We start from the raw sequence: 12945 nt of genomic DNA, 5'->3' as shown, positions 1-12945 counted from the left end.
AGTCGAGTGGGTCGACCTTACTACTTTCTAGCTGATGGGGTCAGCATATAGATGGTGGTAGACATGTGAGGCAAGTAGGCCAACCGGCGCACCACCACTTACTTGGTCCCAGTTCTCTAATCTCTTCATGAGGGAGTATATTCCACAAACCAGCAGGGACGAGTTGCGCACCAAGTTCGAGAAGTTCCTTTAGGGAATTATAACTCTGTCCGAGTATTCTATGAGGTTTATAGAGTTATTTTATCATGCACCTACTTTGGTTTCCACTGATAGAGAGAGGGTCCACATATTTATTGAGGGACTCGTTTATAGCCTTGGATTTGAGATGGCACAGGAGTTAGAGATTGAGACTTTATTTCATCAGGTTGTAGAGATTGCTAGGAACTTAGAGCGTATCCGAGGGAAGGATAGGGGGATAGGGAGGCTAAGAAGCCTCAAGATTTTGGAGTATTTAATGGTTCCTGCTCTTCGGTTTTATCCTGTCATGGGAGAGGCTTTGTCAGTCGGCCAATTCAGTTCGCACTTCAGGTTACCCGTGGAGCCTCAACTAGCCAGGGATCCCAGGGTACTCACATCGGACAACCATCCTTTTCATTACACCTTCTGTACAGGGTTCCTATAGCGATTATTCCAATCGTCCGGGGCAGACTGAGTACTAGCAGCCATACTCGCAAAGGGATGGTTTCGAATATGGTGATACTAGGCACAGGGTGAGAGATTGTCCCAGACTTCGGAGGGATGGACCTCAATGGGGTACTTAGGTTATGGTTTCTGCTCAAGTTGCTACTCCACCTGCACAACTAGCTACGGTGGAGGACAGGCGGGTAGAGGACATCCTATAGGGGAGGCTAGGCCCGTTGTTATACTTTCCCTAGTAGGACTGAGGCAGTTGCATCATATGTTGTCATTACAGGTATTATTATAATCTGTCATAGAGATGCATTAGTTTTATTTGATCTGGGTTCTACTTATTTCTATGTGTTATCCTATTTTGCTTCATATTTGTTTATGTCTCGTGATTCTTTGGATGCTCTTGTTTATGTGTCTACACCCATTAGGAATTCCATTATGATGGACCATGTTTATCATTCTTGTTTGTTCACTATTGGGGTCTATAAGACCAGGGTTGGCCCTCTGTTACTTAATATGGTGGATTTAGATGTGATTTTGGGCATGGATTGGTTGTCACCATATCACGCTATTCTTGATCGTCATGCTAAGACCATGATATTGGCTATGCCGGGGTTGCCGAGGTTGGACTGAAGAGGTTCCTTGGGTCATGCTCCTTATATGGTGGTGTCTTTTCTGAAGGCTCAACGGATAGTTGAGAAGGGTTTCTTGGATTACTTAGTATTTGTGAGGGATGCTAGTGTTGATACTCCTACCGTTGAGTCAGTGTCGATAATGAGTGAGTTTTCGGGTGTGTTTCCAGCAGACCTATTGGGCATGCCACCCGATAGAGATATTGATTTTGGTATTGACTTGGTGCCGGGCACTCAACCCATATCTATTCCATCGTACCGCATGGCTCCAACATAGTTGAAGGATTTAAAGGAATAACTTCAGGAATTGCTAGACAAAGGTTTCATCAGACCGAGTGTTTTATCTTATGGTGCTCCAGTTCTATTTGTGAAGAAGAAAGATGGTTATATGAGAATGTGCATTGACTACAGGTAACTGAACAAGTTACTATCAAGAACAAGTACCGATTTCAACATATTGATGATTTATTTAATCAACTTCAGGGTGCTAGGGTATTCTTGAAGATTGACCTAAGATCGGGGTATCATCAGTTGAAGATCAAGGCTTCAGATATTCCTAAAATGACTTTCAAGACCCGTTATGGGCATTATGAGTTCTTGGTGATATTCTTTTTGCGGACCAATGCCCCAGCAACTTTCATGCACTCGATGAACAACGTGTTTCAGCCTTATCTAGATTCCTTCATCATTGTGTTTATTGATGATATATTGGTGTGTTCTGGCAGCGGAGAGGAGCATGAGCAGCACTTGAGGATCGTGCTCCAAACTTTGAGGGAGAAAAATCTGTATGCAAAGTTCTTCAAGTGTGAGTTTTGGTAGACTAGGTGAAATTCTTGGATCATGTGTTATCCAATTAGGGGATTAAGGTGGATCCGAAGAAGATTGAGGCAGTTTAGAGTTGGCCTAGACCTTCTACCGCTACCGAGATTCGGAGTTTCCTTGGGTTTGATGGGTATTGTCACCGCTTCGTGGAGGGCTTCTCTTCTATTGCAGCTCTATTGACCAGGTTAACTTATAAGGATGCCCCATTCAGGTGGTCTGACGAGTGTGATGAGAGATTTCAGAAGCTCAAGACTACATTGACTACATCTCCAGTTCTGGTTTTGCCTTCAGCATTGGGTTCATATACAATCTACTGTGACGCTTTATGGGTTGGCATTAGGTGTGAATTTATTCGCGTCAGTTGGATCCCTATGAGAAGAACTACCTAGTGCATAATTTGGAGTTAGCAGCCATTGTTCGCGCGCCTAAGATTTGGAGGCACTATCTTTATGTCATGTCTTATGAAGTATACACGGATCACCAGAGTCTTCAACACATATTCAAGCAAAAGGATCTGAACTTGAAGAAACAGAGATGTTTAGAGCAACTAAAGGACTATGATATCACCATTCTTTATCATTCGGGAAAAGCCAATATGGTGGCCGATGCTTTGAGCAGGAAGGTGGAGAGCATAGGGAGTCTTGTTTTTATTCCAGCTGGGAAGAGACTGTTAGCTTTAAATGTTCAGGCTTTGGCCAATAGGTTCGTGAGGTCGGATATTTTTAGCCTAGCAAGATTTTTGTTTGCGTTGTATCATGATCGTCTTTGTTTGAGCACATCAGTGCGCGTCAGTATGATGATCCCCACTTGCTTGTTCTTAAGGACGCGGTGTAACATAGTGATGCCAAGGAGGTGACTATTGGTGATGATGGAGTATTGAGGTTTCAGGGCCGGATTTGTATGCCTAATGTGGATAGGTTACGGGAGCTGATTCTTGAGGAGGCCCATAGTTCGTGGTATTCCATTCATCTGGGTGCCGCGAAGATGTACCATGATTTGAAGCAGCACTACTGGTGGAGAAGGATGAAGAAAGATATTGTTGAGTATGTGGCACAGTGTTTGAACTGTCAGCGGATTAAGTATGAGCATCAGAGACCTGGTGGATTGCTTCAGAGGCTAGATATACCAGAGTGGAAGTGGGAGTGTATCACTATGGATTTTGTAGTTGGGCTGCCACAGACCTTGAGGAGATTTGATGTTGTGCAGGTCATTTTGGACAGACTGACCAAGTTTGCATACTTCATTCCAATCATGAATACCTACACTTTAGAGCATCTTGCTCAAATTTATCTTAGAGAGATCGTTCGCCTGCATGGTGTGCCTGTGCCTATTATCTCGGATCAAGGCACTCAGTTCACATATCATTTTTGGAGAGTTGTGCAGCGTGAGTTGGGCACACAGGTCGAGCTGAGTACAGTATTTCATCCACAGATGAACGGGCAGTCCAAACGCACTATTGAGATCTTGGAGGACATGTTGCGAGCATGTGTTATTGATTTTGGGGTCAGTGGGATCAGTTCCTACCGCCAGCAAAGTTTGCTTACAACAACAATTATCAGTCAAGCATCCAGATGACTCTGTTTGAGGCCTTATATGGGAGGCGATGTCATTCTCCGGTTGGTTGGTTTGAGCTTGGGGAGGCTAGGTTGTTGGGCATTGACTTGGTTTGTGATGCTTTAGAGAAGGTGAAATTGATTCAGGAGCGGTTTCATACAGTGCAGTCCAGGCAAAAGAGTTATGCTAATAGGAAGGCTCATGATGTGGCATTCATGATGGGTGAGAGGGTTGTACTTAGAGTTTCGCCTATGAAGGGTGTGATGAGGTTTGGGAAGAAGGGAAAGCTGAGCCCTCGGTATATTGATCCTTTTGAGGTTCTAGAGAGAGTTGGTGAAGTGGCCTATAAACTTGCTTTTCCACCCAGCTTATCGGGATTTCATCCGGTGTTCCATGTTTCCATGCTCAGGAAGTACTATGGGGATCCATCACATGTGTTAGGTTTCATCTCAGTGTAGTTGGACAAGAATTTGACTTATGTTGAAGAGCATGCAGCCATTTTGGACAGGCATGTCTCGAAGCTGAGGTTGAAGGATATTACATCGGTTAAGGTTCAATGGAGAAGTCAACCGGTCAAGGAGGCGACTTGGTAGACCGATCATGATATGCAGAGCCGATATCCTCATCTTTTTGGCACTTTAGGTATGTCTCTATACTCGTTCGAGGACGAACGTTTTTTAAGATGGGAAGAATGTAACGACCCGACCGGTTGTTATTTTGTATTTGATCCCCGTTTTCCTTTTTGAAGCTTCTCGTATATGTATTTGTGGTTTTGTGACTTGCGAGGATGGTTGGTTTGGTTTTTGGGAGGTTTTGGATTGAAGTGGAACACTTAGTTCCTAGTTTGGAAGCTTAAGTTGGAAGTATTAACCAAGTTTGACTTTTGTGAAAAACAACCCTGGAACGATATTTTGATGTTCCAATAAGTTCATATGGTGATTTTGGACTTGGACGTATGCCCGGAATTGAATTAGGAGGTTCCTAGGATGAATTGACTCTTTTTGCCGATAGTTGGCAATTTAAAGGTTTAGAAATTTTATAAGTTTAATCATGGTTTGACTTTGTGGCTATCGAGTTCTAATTTTGGATTCGGTAATTGGAATAGGTCCATTTTGTCTTTTGCTACTTGTGTGCAAAGTTTGGTATCATTCTGAGCTGGTTTGATAGGAATCAGATGCTTGATGTGATTTAAGAAGTTCTTTAGTTTCAAAGTTTGCATGATGCATTTTGGTGTTCGATTCATGGTTTATATGTTATTTTTGTATTTTGATCTCCCAAGCGAATTTGTATGATGTTTATAGACTTGTGTAGATATTTGTTGTGGAGCTCCGGGCGCTCGGATGAGATTCAGACGTGTTTCGAAGTGTTTTGAGTTGAATTTAGATTTTTGCTGGTGCTGCAGGTCTCGCAAATGCGAAGACCAGTACGCATTTGCGAGGTATCAGCCACAATTGCAATGGTGGGAAGGGGTGACTGGCTTCGCATTTGCGAAGTCAGTCTCGCCATTGCGATGGTGGAACTGGGCATGGGCTGGTCGCATTATTTTGCGATTATTTGGTCGCTTTTGTGACATTTGTTGGCTTCGAATTTGCGAAATACTGGTCGTATTTGCGACATTCTCTGGGCTGGCAGACTTCACATTTGTGATCCCTGTGTCTCTGATCATAAATGTGACATCTGTAGCTGGGTTTATAGATGAGATTTCGAGACTTATTCTCATTTTATCACTTTGTGGGAGGGAATTTTCACACATAACTATTGGATAATTGATTTTCACTCAAATTTTATATTATAACTTGATTTCTTATATATATTAACATCAAAATCATGAAATTTGAAGAGAATGTTTTACTATGTTTTGAAAAAATAAAATTTTGAGATTTGAAAGTCGATTTGGACTTGATTTGAGAGTCGATTCGGACTTGATTTTGAAAACTAATGATATATTTGGACTCATGGGGTTATGGGTAGTCGAGATCTATCCCTCGACTCAGAGTTTTGGCCGGCGGGCCTCGGGTTTAAATTTTTTGACTTTTTGGTGATTGGGTAAAGATTGGGCCTTTATTGTTCAGAATTGTTCCCTTTAGAACTGTTTGATATTATTGTGTCGTTTTTGGCTAGATTTGAGCCGAGCATAGGTGAATTTTAAAGGAAAAATATTTTGGAGCATTGAATTGGCTTGTTTGAGGTAAGTATCTTTTCTAACCTTGTGGGGGGGGGGGGAGGGGGAGTACCCCTTAGGAATTGGTTTAAATTGCATAATTGTGTTATGTGAAACGATGTGTACATGAGGTGACCAGTGTGTACACGGGCATATGTGTGGTTTATGACTGGATTAGACCTTAGGCTATTAATATGCCTTGAATTGGAGTTGTTTTCTAAATGAAACATTCTTATTCACTTTATGACTACATGATTATGATCGCTATGTTTGACTGCCATAGTTGTGCTTTATTGTGGAACATTTCTCCACACTTTTATTCTATTATCATGTTCTTGTGCACCTTGTTATTAAGCTTTGAGTTTATGTCTTGATGAAACTTCGGGTACTGTTGTTTTTGTGATATTGTGGCATATGTGGATATGTTGTGCGGATTGATTGATGTTATGTGGAGTATAAGGGCGGAGAGATGCGCATGCGACGACATAAGGGAGGCATTTCATTGTGATACACATGTGGCGAGATAAGGGTAGCTTATGCATGTGCGGCGACATAAGGGAGGTATTTCATTGTGATACATATGCGGCGAAATAAGAGTGACATTGTTGATGATGTTGTGATGATTTGGGGAAGCATTTCTTGATTTCGTTTATGTGTGAAACGAGGTTGATATTTCGATCCTTACATGTTTCTTTAAAGCTTCCGTCTTGTATATTAATGAGTTGTTAGTTGAATTTACATGCTATTACATGCCCCATTTCTTGATGATTTGTTGACTAAAAATGAGTTTTTCAACATATAGTTATTTTCACATGCTCTACGAGATGGCTGATGTTTTTTCTTTACATATATTATATTGCCAGTTATTAATATATTGTGCAGGTTACTTGACTAGTGAGTATTATGACTTGAATCTTATCACTACTCCACTGAGATTAGTCTTGATACTTACTGGATACCGACAGTAGTAGTCTACTCATACTATACTTTTGCACATTCTTGTGCAGATCCAAGTACTTCTGATCGAGTTGATCGATAAAGATGCGTGCTTGAGCTTGAAGGAAACTTCAAGGTATCCCTATTGTTCCATTCGCATGCCTCGGAGTCACTCTCTTTACTTTATTTCTACTGCTTATTTATTCCAAATAGTATTGTACTTTTCGAGACTTGTAATGTATTTCATGTAGAGCTTATGATTCAGTATTATCGGATTTTGAGAAGTTGCTTATTTTATCCATGTTTGGCAGTATCATCATATTTCATGGTTTTCATTAATTTGAACTTGTTATATTTTGATTGAGATCGTTATGTGATAGTCTTACTTAATCTTAGAGGCTACGTGCCATCAAGAGCCCTATGGTGGGATTTGGATCGTGACAGATTGGAATTACGCAAGTTAGCATGTGATTTCTCTGCCCGTCAAATAAAATGTTAATTAGCATGTGTTGACTTATAGTAGCAATGAGATTGTCCTTTTCTTTTCTGCTCCTTTCTTCCCTTCATTTGTTTGTATTATAAATTGGTGCCTTGTCACTGCGTTGACATTTGTTCATTTCTTTATAATTCTACAGTTGCCAATACTTTTATCACAGAAAACGACTCATCATGGTATGGAGTGCCTTTTATTTGTCAATACGTGAATAGTATAGAGTATTCTCGTGAAAGCAAGACTAAATGCTTTCCATCTGGTTAAAGTAGTGCTGTTGATATGCAACATTCTCCAGCAGTAATAAGATAACAACCGAAGCATACATGTAGTGATGCATGCAGCTACTCTATTAGCTTATATTTCGCAGTGCATAACATAATAATAATGTATATATCAAAACGCATATCAAAAATTTATTTTTCATCTATGTAATTTATAACACATTTCAGATTGAAAACTCGAATTTCAAGATAATTCAACCTGTGTATTCCCCGTTGTATCCCGTCTTTATTCCCATGTACATCAGTATTATCTCATGTGTATCTGTATATATCCATAAAAATTTGTGTGTTATATATACGATATACAATGTAATATACATAGACTCCATAAATATTACTTGTGATATACACTAATGTACACGATATACAGCGTGATATACACATGTCGTAGTCGCATTTTTTAGGTATGATTTTTTACTTGAAACAAATCTAAATCACTTCTAATCTTACTCATATTTTGTATATAGCCTCGTCTAGGAGTTTTCAACCAATTCCATCCCACTCGTTCGATCCAACAACAAAAAAGAGAGAAGAAAAGGAAAGTTGAACTCTAATTTTTTCCTATTTTCTCTCAGTTTTTGCTTCTGATTTTTCTCTAATATGAGATCAATATAGCTACCTTACCTTTTCATCCCACTATTTTTGTGCATAATTTACAATAATCTTTGCTAAATCTTGAGAGAGAGAAGAAGAAGAAGAAGAAGAAGAAGAAGAAGAAGAAGAAGAAATATGGAAAGAGAAAGGGAAAGGGAATGAAAAAAATAGGTAAAGAGGGGGTTATGAGGAGAGAGAATAAATAAAATTAAGTGTTTTTGGGATTTGGCTATATAAAGCCAATTGTTTTGGCGCTACCTTTGCCAATATAATTTAAGGCAAAACAATTGTCAATTTCTCTTATAAGTTGTCACTCGGTTTTATTTTTTTCATTTATAATGAATCACTGTTATATAAGAATGTTGTTATAGAGAGATCTGACTGTAGCAGATTATGAAAGTTAAACCAAAAATCAGGAATAGTAGCCCAAAATCAGGAATAACGCCGAAATCTCTCTGGTTCAATGCATCCCTCTTCACCCCCAAATCAGAATAGTGGCCCGAAACTCACAAGCAATTCAACCCAATAGGCCTTTGGACTAGGTTAAATGGTCTTCGCATAATAAAGGACTCTGTCTTGGACCAATGATATTTTTATTGGGCCCCACGATGAAACGGGCTTTTGGAATCTTTACATAAATAACCGACCTGATTCGTTGTTTACTTTTTTAGTTGGTATAAATAAATTTTATATATATATATATATATATATATATATATATATATATATATATATATATATTATATATCTTAAGATGTATACTATCGAATATGACCGGTTGGGTGAACGACTATTTAAATTTTTTTTTTTTAATTTACTTTTCACATTTGAGCTGAATTATGTCGGTTTTCTAAGTTTGGTTCAGGCAAGAAGCATGCAAGTTCAGTGGTTCATATGAAGGATCTAATGTAGTCGTTTACTAATTCTAATTAGATTAAACCGAACACACGTATACAACTGGACGAGGAGGGAAATGACTGTACAAAATTCAGCTTTATTTTAGAAACTTCACTTTCAATTTAATTTCCCTGCTAACTTTAACTTGATTAAGGGCGCGTATTAAGTAATTGATAAATCTGAAAAGAATTTTACAAGGGCGGATTTGAATGTGAAAGTGTACCATTTTTATGAGAAGTAATACAATGGCTCCCGAATACGCGTACACATCAAAGATCAGGTTTAGTAAATTAAACAATTCTAAAAGCTGAAGAAGTAAGGATCTTACTTAGAGAAGCATGAAAAATATTAGAGGATTGCGTAAATTAGAACTTACAAGCACATGGCCGGACAATCCCCTGATAAATGGCAGTTTAGACATCTGGTTTCCACTTAAGTGGAATTATATATGAAAGATAGGCTTCTTCCTTCAACTGTACAGTTACTTTATATACTACTTGCTCATCAAGTTAATCATGAGAGGTGTACGGAAAACACTCAACACATTTAGATGGTTCCTTCACCTGTCAAATCTTATGTTAATCCTTAACGTAAACAAGCAAGTAGCCGCCAAATTCATAATCATGTATATTAGACCCTGCCTTTTTGTTTATTTTAAATTACGCGTAGCACATTACTGCCCAAGCAATACAGCTAGGTCAATCTTTACATTATGCAGAACAAATGAAGATCGAATTCATACTAACCTTGAAGAATGCCATCAAAATTTATATTATTATTATTATTATCACTCTTTGACATAATGACATTATGATTGATAAACAATACTATTCGCATGGATGCAGCACAAGACCAGAAAGGGTATTATCCCCCCCCCCCCCCCCCCCCCGCCCCTTTCTCTCCATATATATTGAGTGCATTGGCAGTGATCTACAAGACCAAGGATCACAAAATGAAGTAAAGACACTGGTGTTTGGGATATCAGCCTTGACTTTCTTATCTTGTGATTGCATTTATTATTGTTATTTTGCTTCCCATTTCAAGAAGCCAACTGACATTCCATTTCAGATTTGTTTCCACTAGTATAAAAAAACACAAACCCCATCATTAAATGATCCTCGATTCAAGTCGCTATTCGTGACAACAACACAACATTATATTTCCAACAGAACATACCATATATACCACAATGACAACTTATAAGCTCAATTCTTTTGTACTCTTTATATTCTTTTCCTTCTCTTTGTTCCTACACCAATCTTATTCCATTGAAGAACAAACAAGTGATGATATTAACTGGTGGTGTAGCACCACTCCTCATCCTGAGCCATGTAAGTACTTGATGGCAGATGTTTCCCCCCAGCGTTACAAACCGAAATGTAAACAAGAGTTTCGAACCATGACCACGGAGGTCGCCTTGGAGCAAGCCCTCCAAGTACAAAAACACGCGAAAAATGTTGGCCAGCACTGCCGCGGAAAACGAAAGAAACTAGTCTGGATGGATTGTGACAAGCTCATTGACGACACCATCCTCCAATTAAACCGTACTCTTCATGGCATCCAATCCAACTTCACTTCCTGTTCCGATTTCGATGCTCAAACTTGGCTCAGCGCCTCGTTAACAAATATTGAAACATGTTTATCTAGTTCAAATCAGCTCAATGTTTCAAATGTCCTACATCCAACTTTATCCACTAATGTCTCTCAATTGATTAGCAATTGTTTGGCTATAAATGGGGAGCTTGTGGATTCACAAAATTCAACACAAGTAGATGGATTTCCAAGTTGGGTTACGGCTAGGGAAAGAAAGTTGTTACAATCCACAACGAGGAGCTTAGCTTCCAAGGCAATTTACGTGGTGGCTCAAGATGGATCAGGGAATTTTCGGTCTGTTCAGGCTGCAATAAATGCAGCCTCAAAGAAAGTTGCAAATCAGAGGACTATCATATATATTAAAAAAGGTGTTTATAGAGAAAATGTGGCTATAGGGCCTGGAATTAGTAACATCATGTTAGTTGGTGCTGGTTTGAGATACACAATTATTACGGGTAGCCGAAGTGCCGCTGGAGGTTTCACAACTTACAGTACTGCAACTGTTGGTACGTCCACTCTCTCTCTCTCTCCACTTTATTTTATTTTTATTTATTTAACTTTTTTACGTTTTGGGTAAAAAATTTAACTTTTAGTTTTACATAATTAAGATATAAGCATGGGAATAGAGTAATGGAGAGAGGACCTTGTTAGAGAAGTCGCAAGTAATAGGCAAGGTCTAATTTAATTCTAGTTCATGAAGTAAAGCTAAAGATATATGAGTATGCTGTTTTGGTGGGGGCACTTTGCTGTAATATTCATATGCTTTAACGTGATATGCCATTCATAGGCTTCTTATTCGCGAAGGCTTCTGCTTTGTTTTTTATTATAAATAAAACAAAAACGTAATTTCTTCGTTGTTTCATAACGTATAGCAATTTACAATTTATATTTGACATTATCGATTGCATGTTAAGTTTTGTCCTACTTCTAGAAGAAGGATTCTTTTTCAAAGAAACCATACTGATCTAAGGGAGTGATGATCTGGGACAATAATATCAGCATTGCTTCTATATCAAATTATTCCCATGAGTTGTAACCATACTTTGTCCAACTAATACATGTTTTTGGGCTACGTTAACCATTTTGAATAATACTATCAGGTCAGCTAAGTAACTGTCCGTAAAATCAAGTTAAATGTTATTAGTAACCTGAAAAAATAAGGCAAGTTATCTACTGGTACTATAATAGTTAAGACATTTATCTGTAATGCTTATACTGTTTGTTATAACTGCATAGATGTAAATGTAAGTCTTAATCACTTGTTTAATTTTCCATAAAAATGGTGTTTCAGGGGTAGATGGAAATGGATTCATTGCTCGTGGCATCACATTCCGAAACACCGCAGGTCCAAAAAATGGTCAAGCAGTAGCTCTCCGATCAGCATCTGATCTCTCAGTATTCTACGCCTGTGGCTTCGAAGGTTACCAAGACACAATCTTTGTCCAATCCCAACGACAATTCTACAAAACATGTCATATCTACGGGACAATAGACTTCATATTCGGCAACGCCGCTGTTGTTTTCCAAAATTGTATCATTTTTGTCAGAAGACCCCTAGTTGGCCAAGTCAATGTAATCACAGCTCAAGGCAGAGGTGACCCTTTTCAGAACACTGGAATATCAATTCACAATTCGAGAATAACAGCATCACCGAGCCTTAAGCCAGTGGTTCGAGCATTTCAGACATATTTGGGTCGTCCGTGGCAGGAATATTCAAGAACGGTTGTAATGAGGTCATATATTGATGGTTTGATTAATCCATCAGGATGGTTGCCATGGCTGAATTCTGATTTCGCATTTAAAACTTTGTATTATGGGGAGCATGGTAATTGGGGTCCTGGTGCTTCGACTAGAAATAGGGTGAAGTGGCCTGGTTACCATGTTATAACTAATACAAATGAAGCTTCAAAATTTACTGTTGCGAATCTCATAGGTGGTCGCTCATGGTTGCCTTCTACTGGTGTGCCATTCACTGCAGGGCTGTGAATTTGATATTAAATTATTTGTGTAATATTCTAATTATTTTCCATTGATTATTTTGTACATGTATCGTGAACATTGTGAAATTATTCTACTATAGTATATCCATAAGTATTATTTATTCTTTTTTACTTGCTTTCTTGTTAATTTGATCTCTATATAATGTCCCGTCCACTCCCTCTCACAAGTTCCAAATAAATTGAACGAAAATGTTCAAAATAACTCCAAACTTACCCGCCTCTAGCCATTAATCATAAATTTACCAAAATTAGCCCAGTATACAAAAATTGAGAACCTAGATAAATAAGCATTCTTTCTCTCCAAATATTACACGCAAAGATCTCCTCTCATATTTTCAAGCGTGATCAACAA

General features: G+C 38.6%; 2 protein-coding genes across 2 annotated transcripts; both read left to right on the top strand.

The window, feature by feature from the left end:
* Positions 1-325: 325 nt before the first annotated feature.
* LOC138892678 (uncharacterized) lies at positions 326-4096 on the top strand. Its single transcript, XM_070176414.1, has 6 exons — positions 326-565; positions 1312-1485; positions 1674-2047; positions 2296-2440; positions 2569-2871; positions 3593-4096. Exons 1-6 carry the CDS (start codon positions 326-328, stop codon positions 4094-4096), a joined length of 1740 nt encoding a protein of 579 aa, XP_070032515.1.
* A 5824-nt stretch (positions 4097-9920) lies between these two features.
* On the top strand, positions 9921-12708 carry LOC104102974 (probable pectinesterase/pectinesterase inhibitor 33). The gene is made up of 2 exons (XM_009610835.4): positions 9921-11099; positions 11885-12708. The coding sequence occupies exons 1-2, from the start codon at positions 10190-10192 to the stop codon at positions 12577-12579; spliced, it is 1605 nt and encodes a 534-aa protein (XP_009609130.1). The 5' UTR covers positions 9921-10189; the 3' UTR covers positions 12580-12708.
* The last annotated feature ends 237 nt before the right edge of the window (positions 12709-12945 follow it).

This window comes from Nicotiana tomentosiformis, chromosome 5 (assembly GCF_000390325.3).
Source record: "Nicotiana tomentosiformis chromosome 5, ASM39032v3, whole genome shotgun sequence".
NCBI lineage: Eukaryota > Viridiplantae > Streptophyta > Magnoliopsida > Solanales > Solanaceae > Nicotiana > Nicotiana tomentosiformis.
This window is presented reverse-complemented; position numbering and strand designations above follow the sequence as displayed.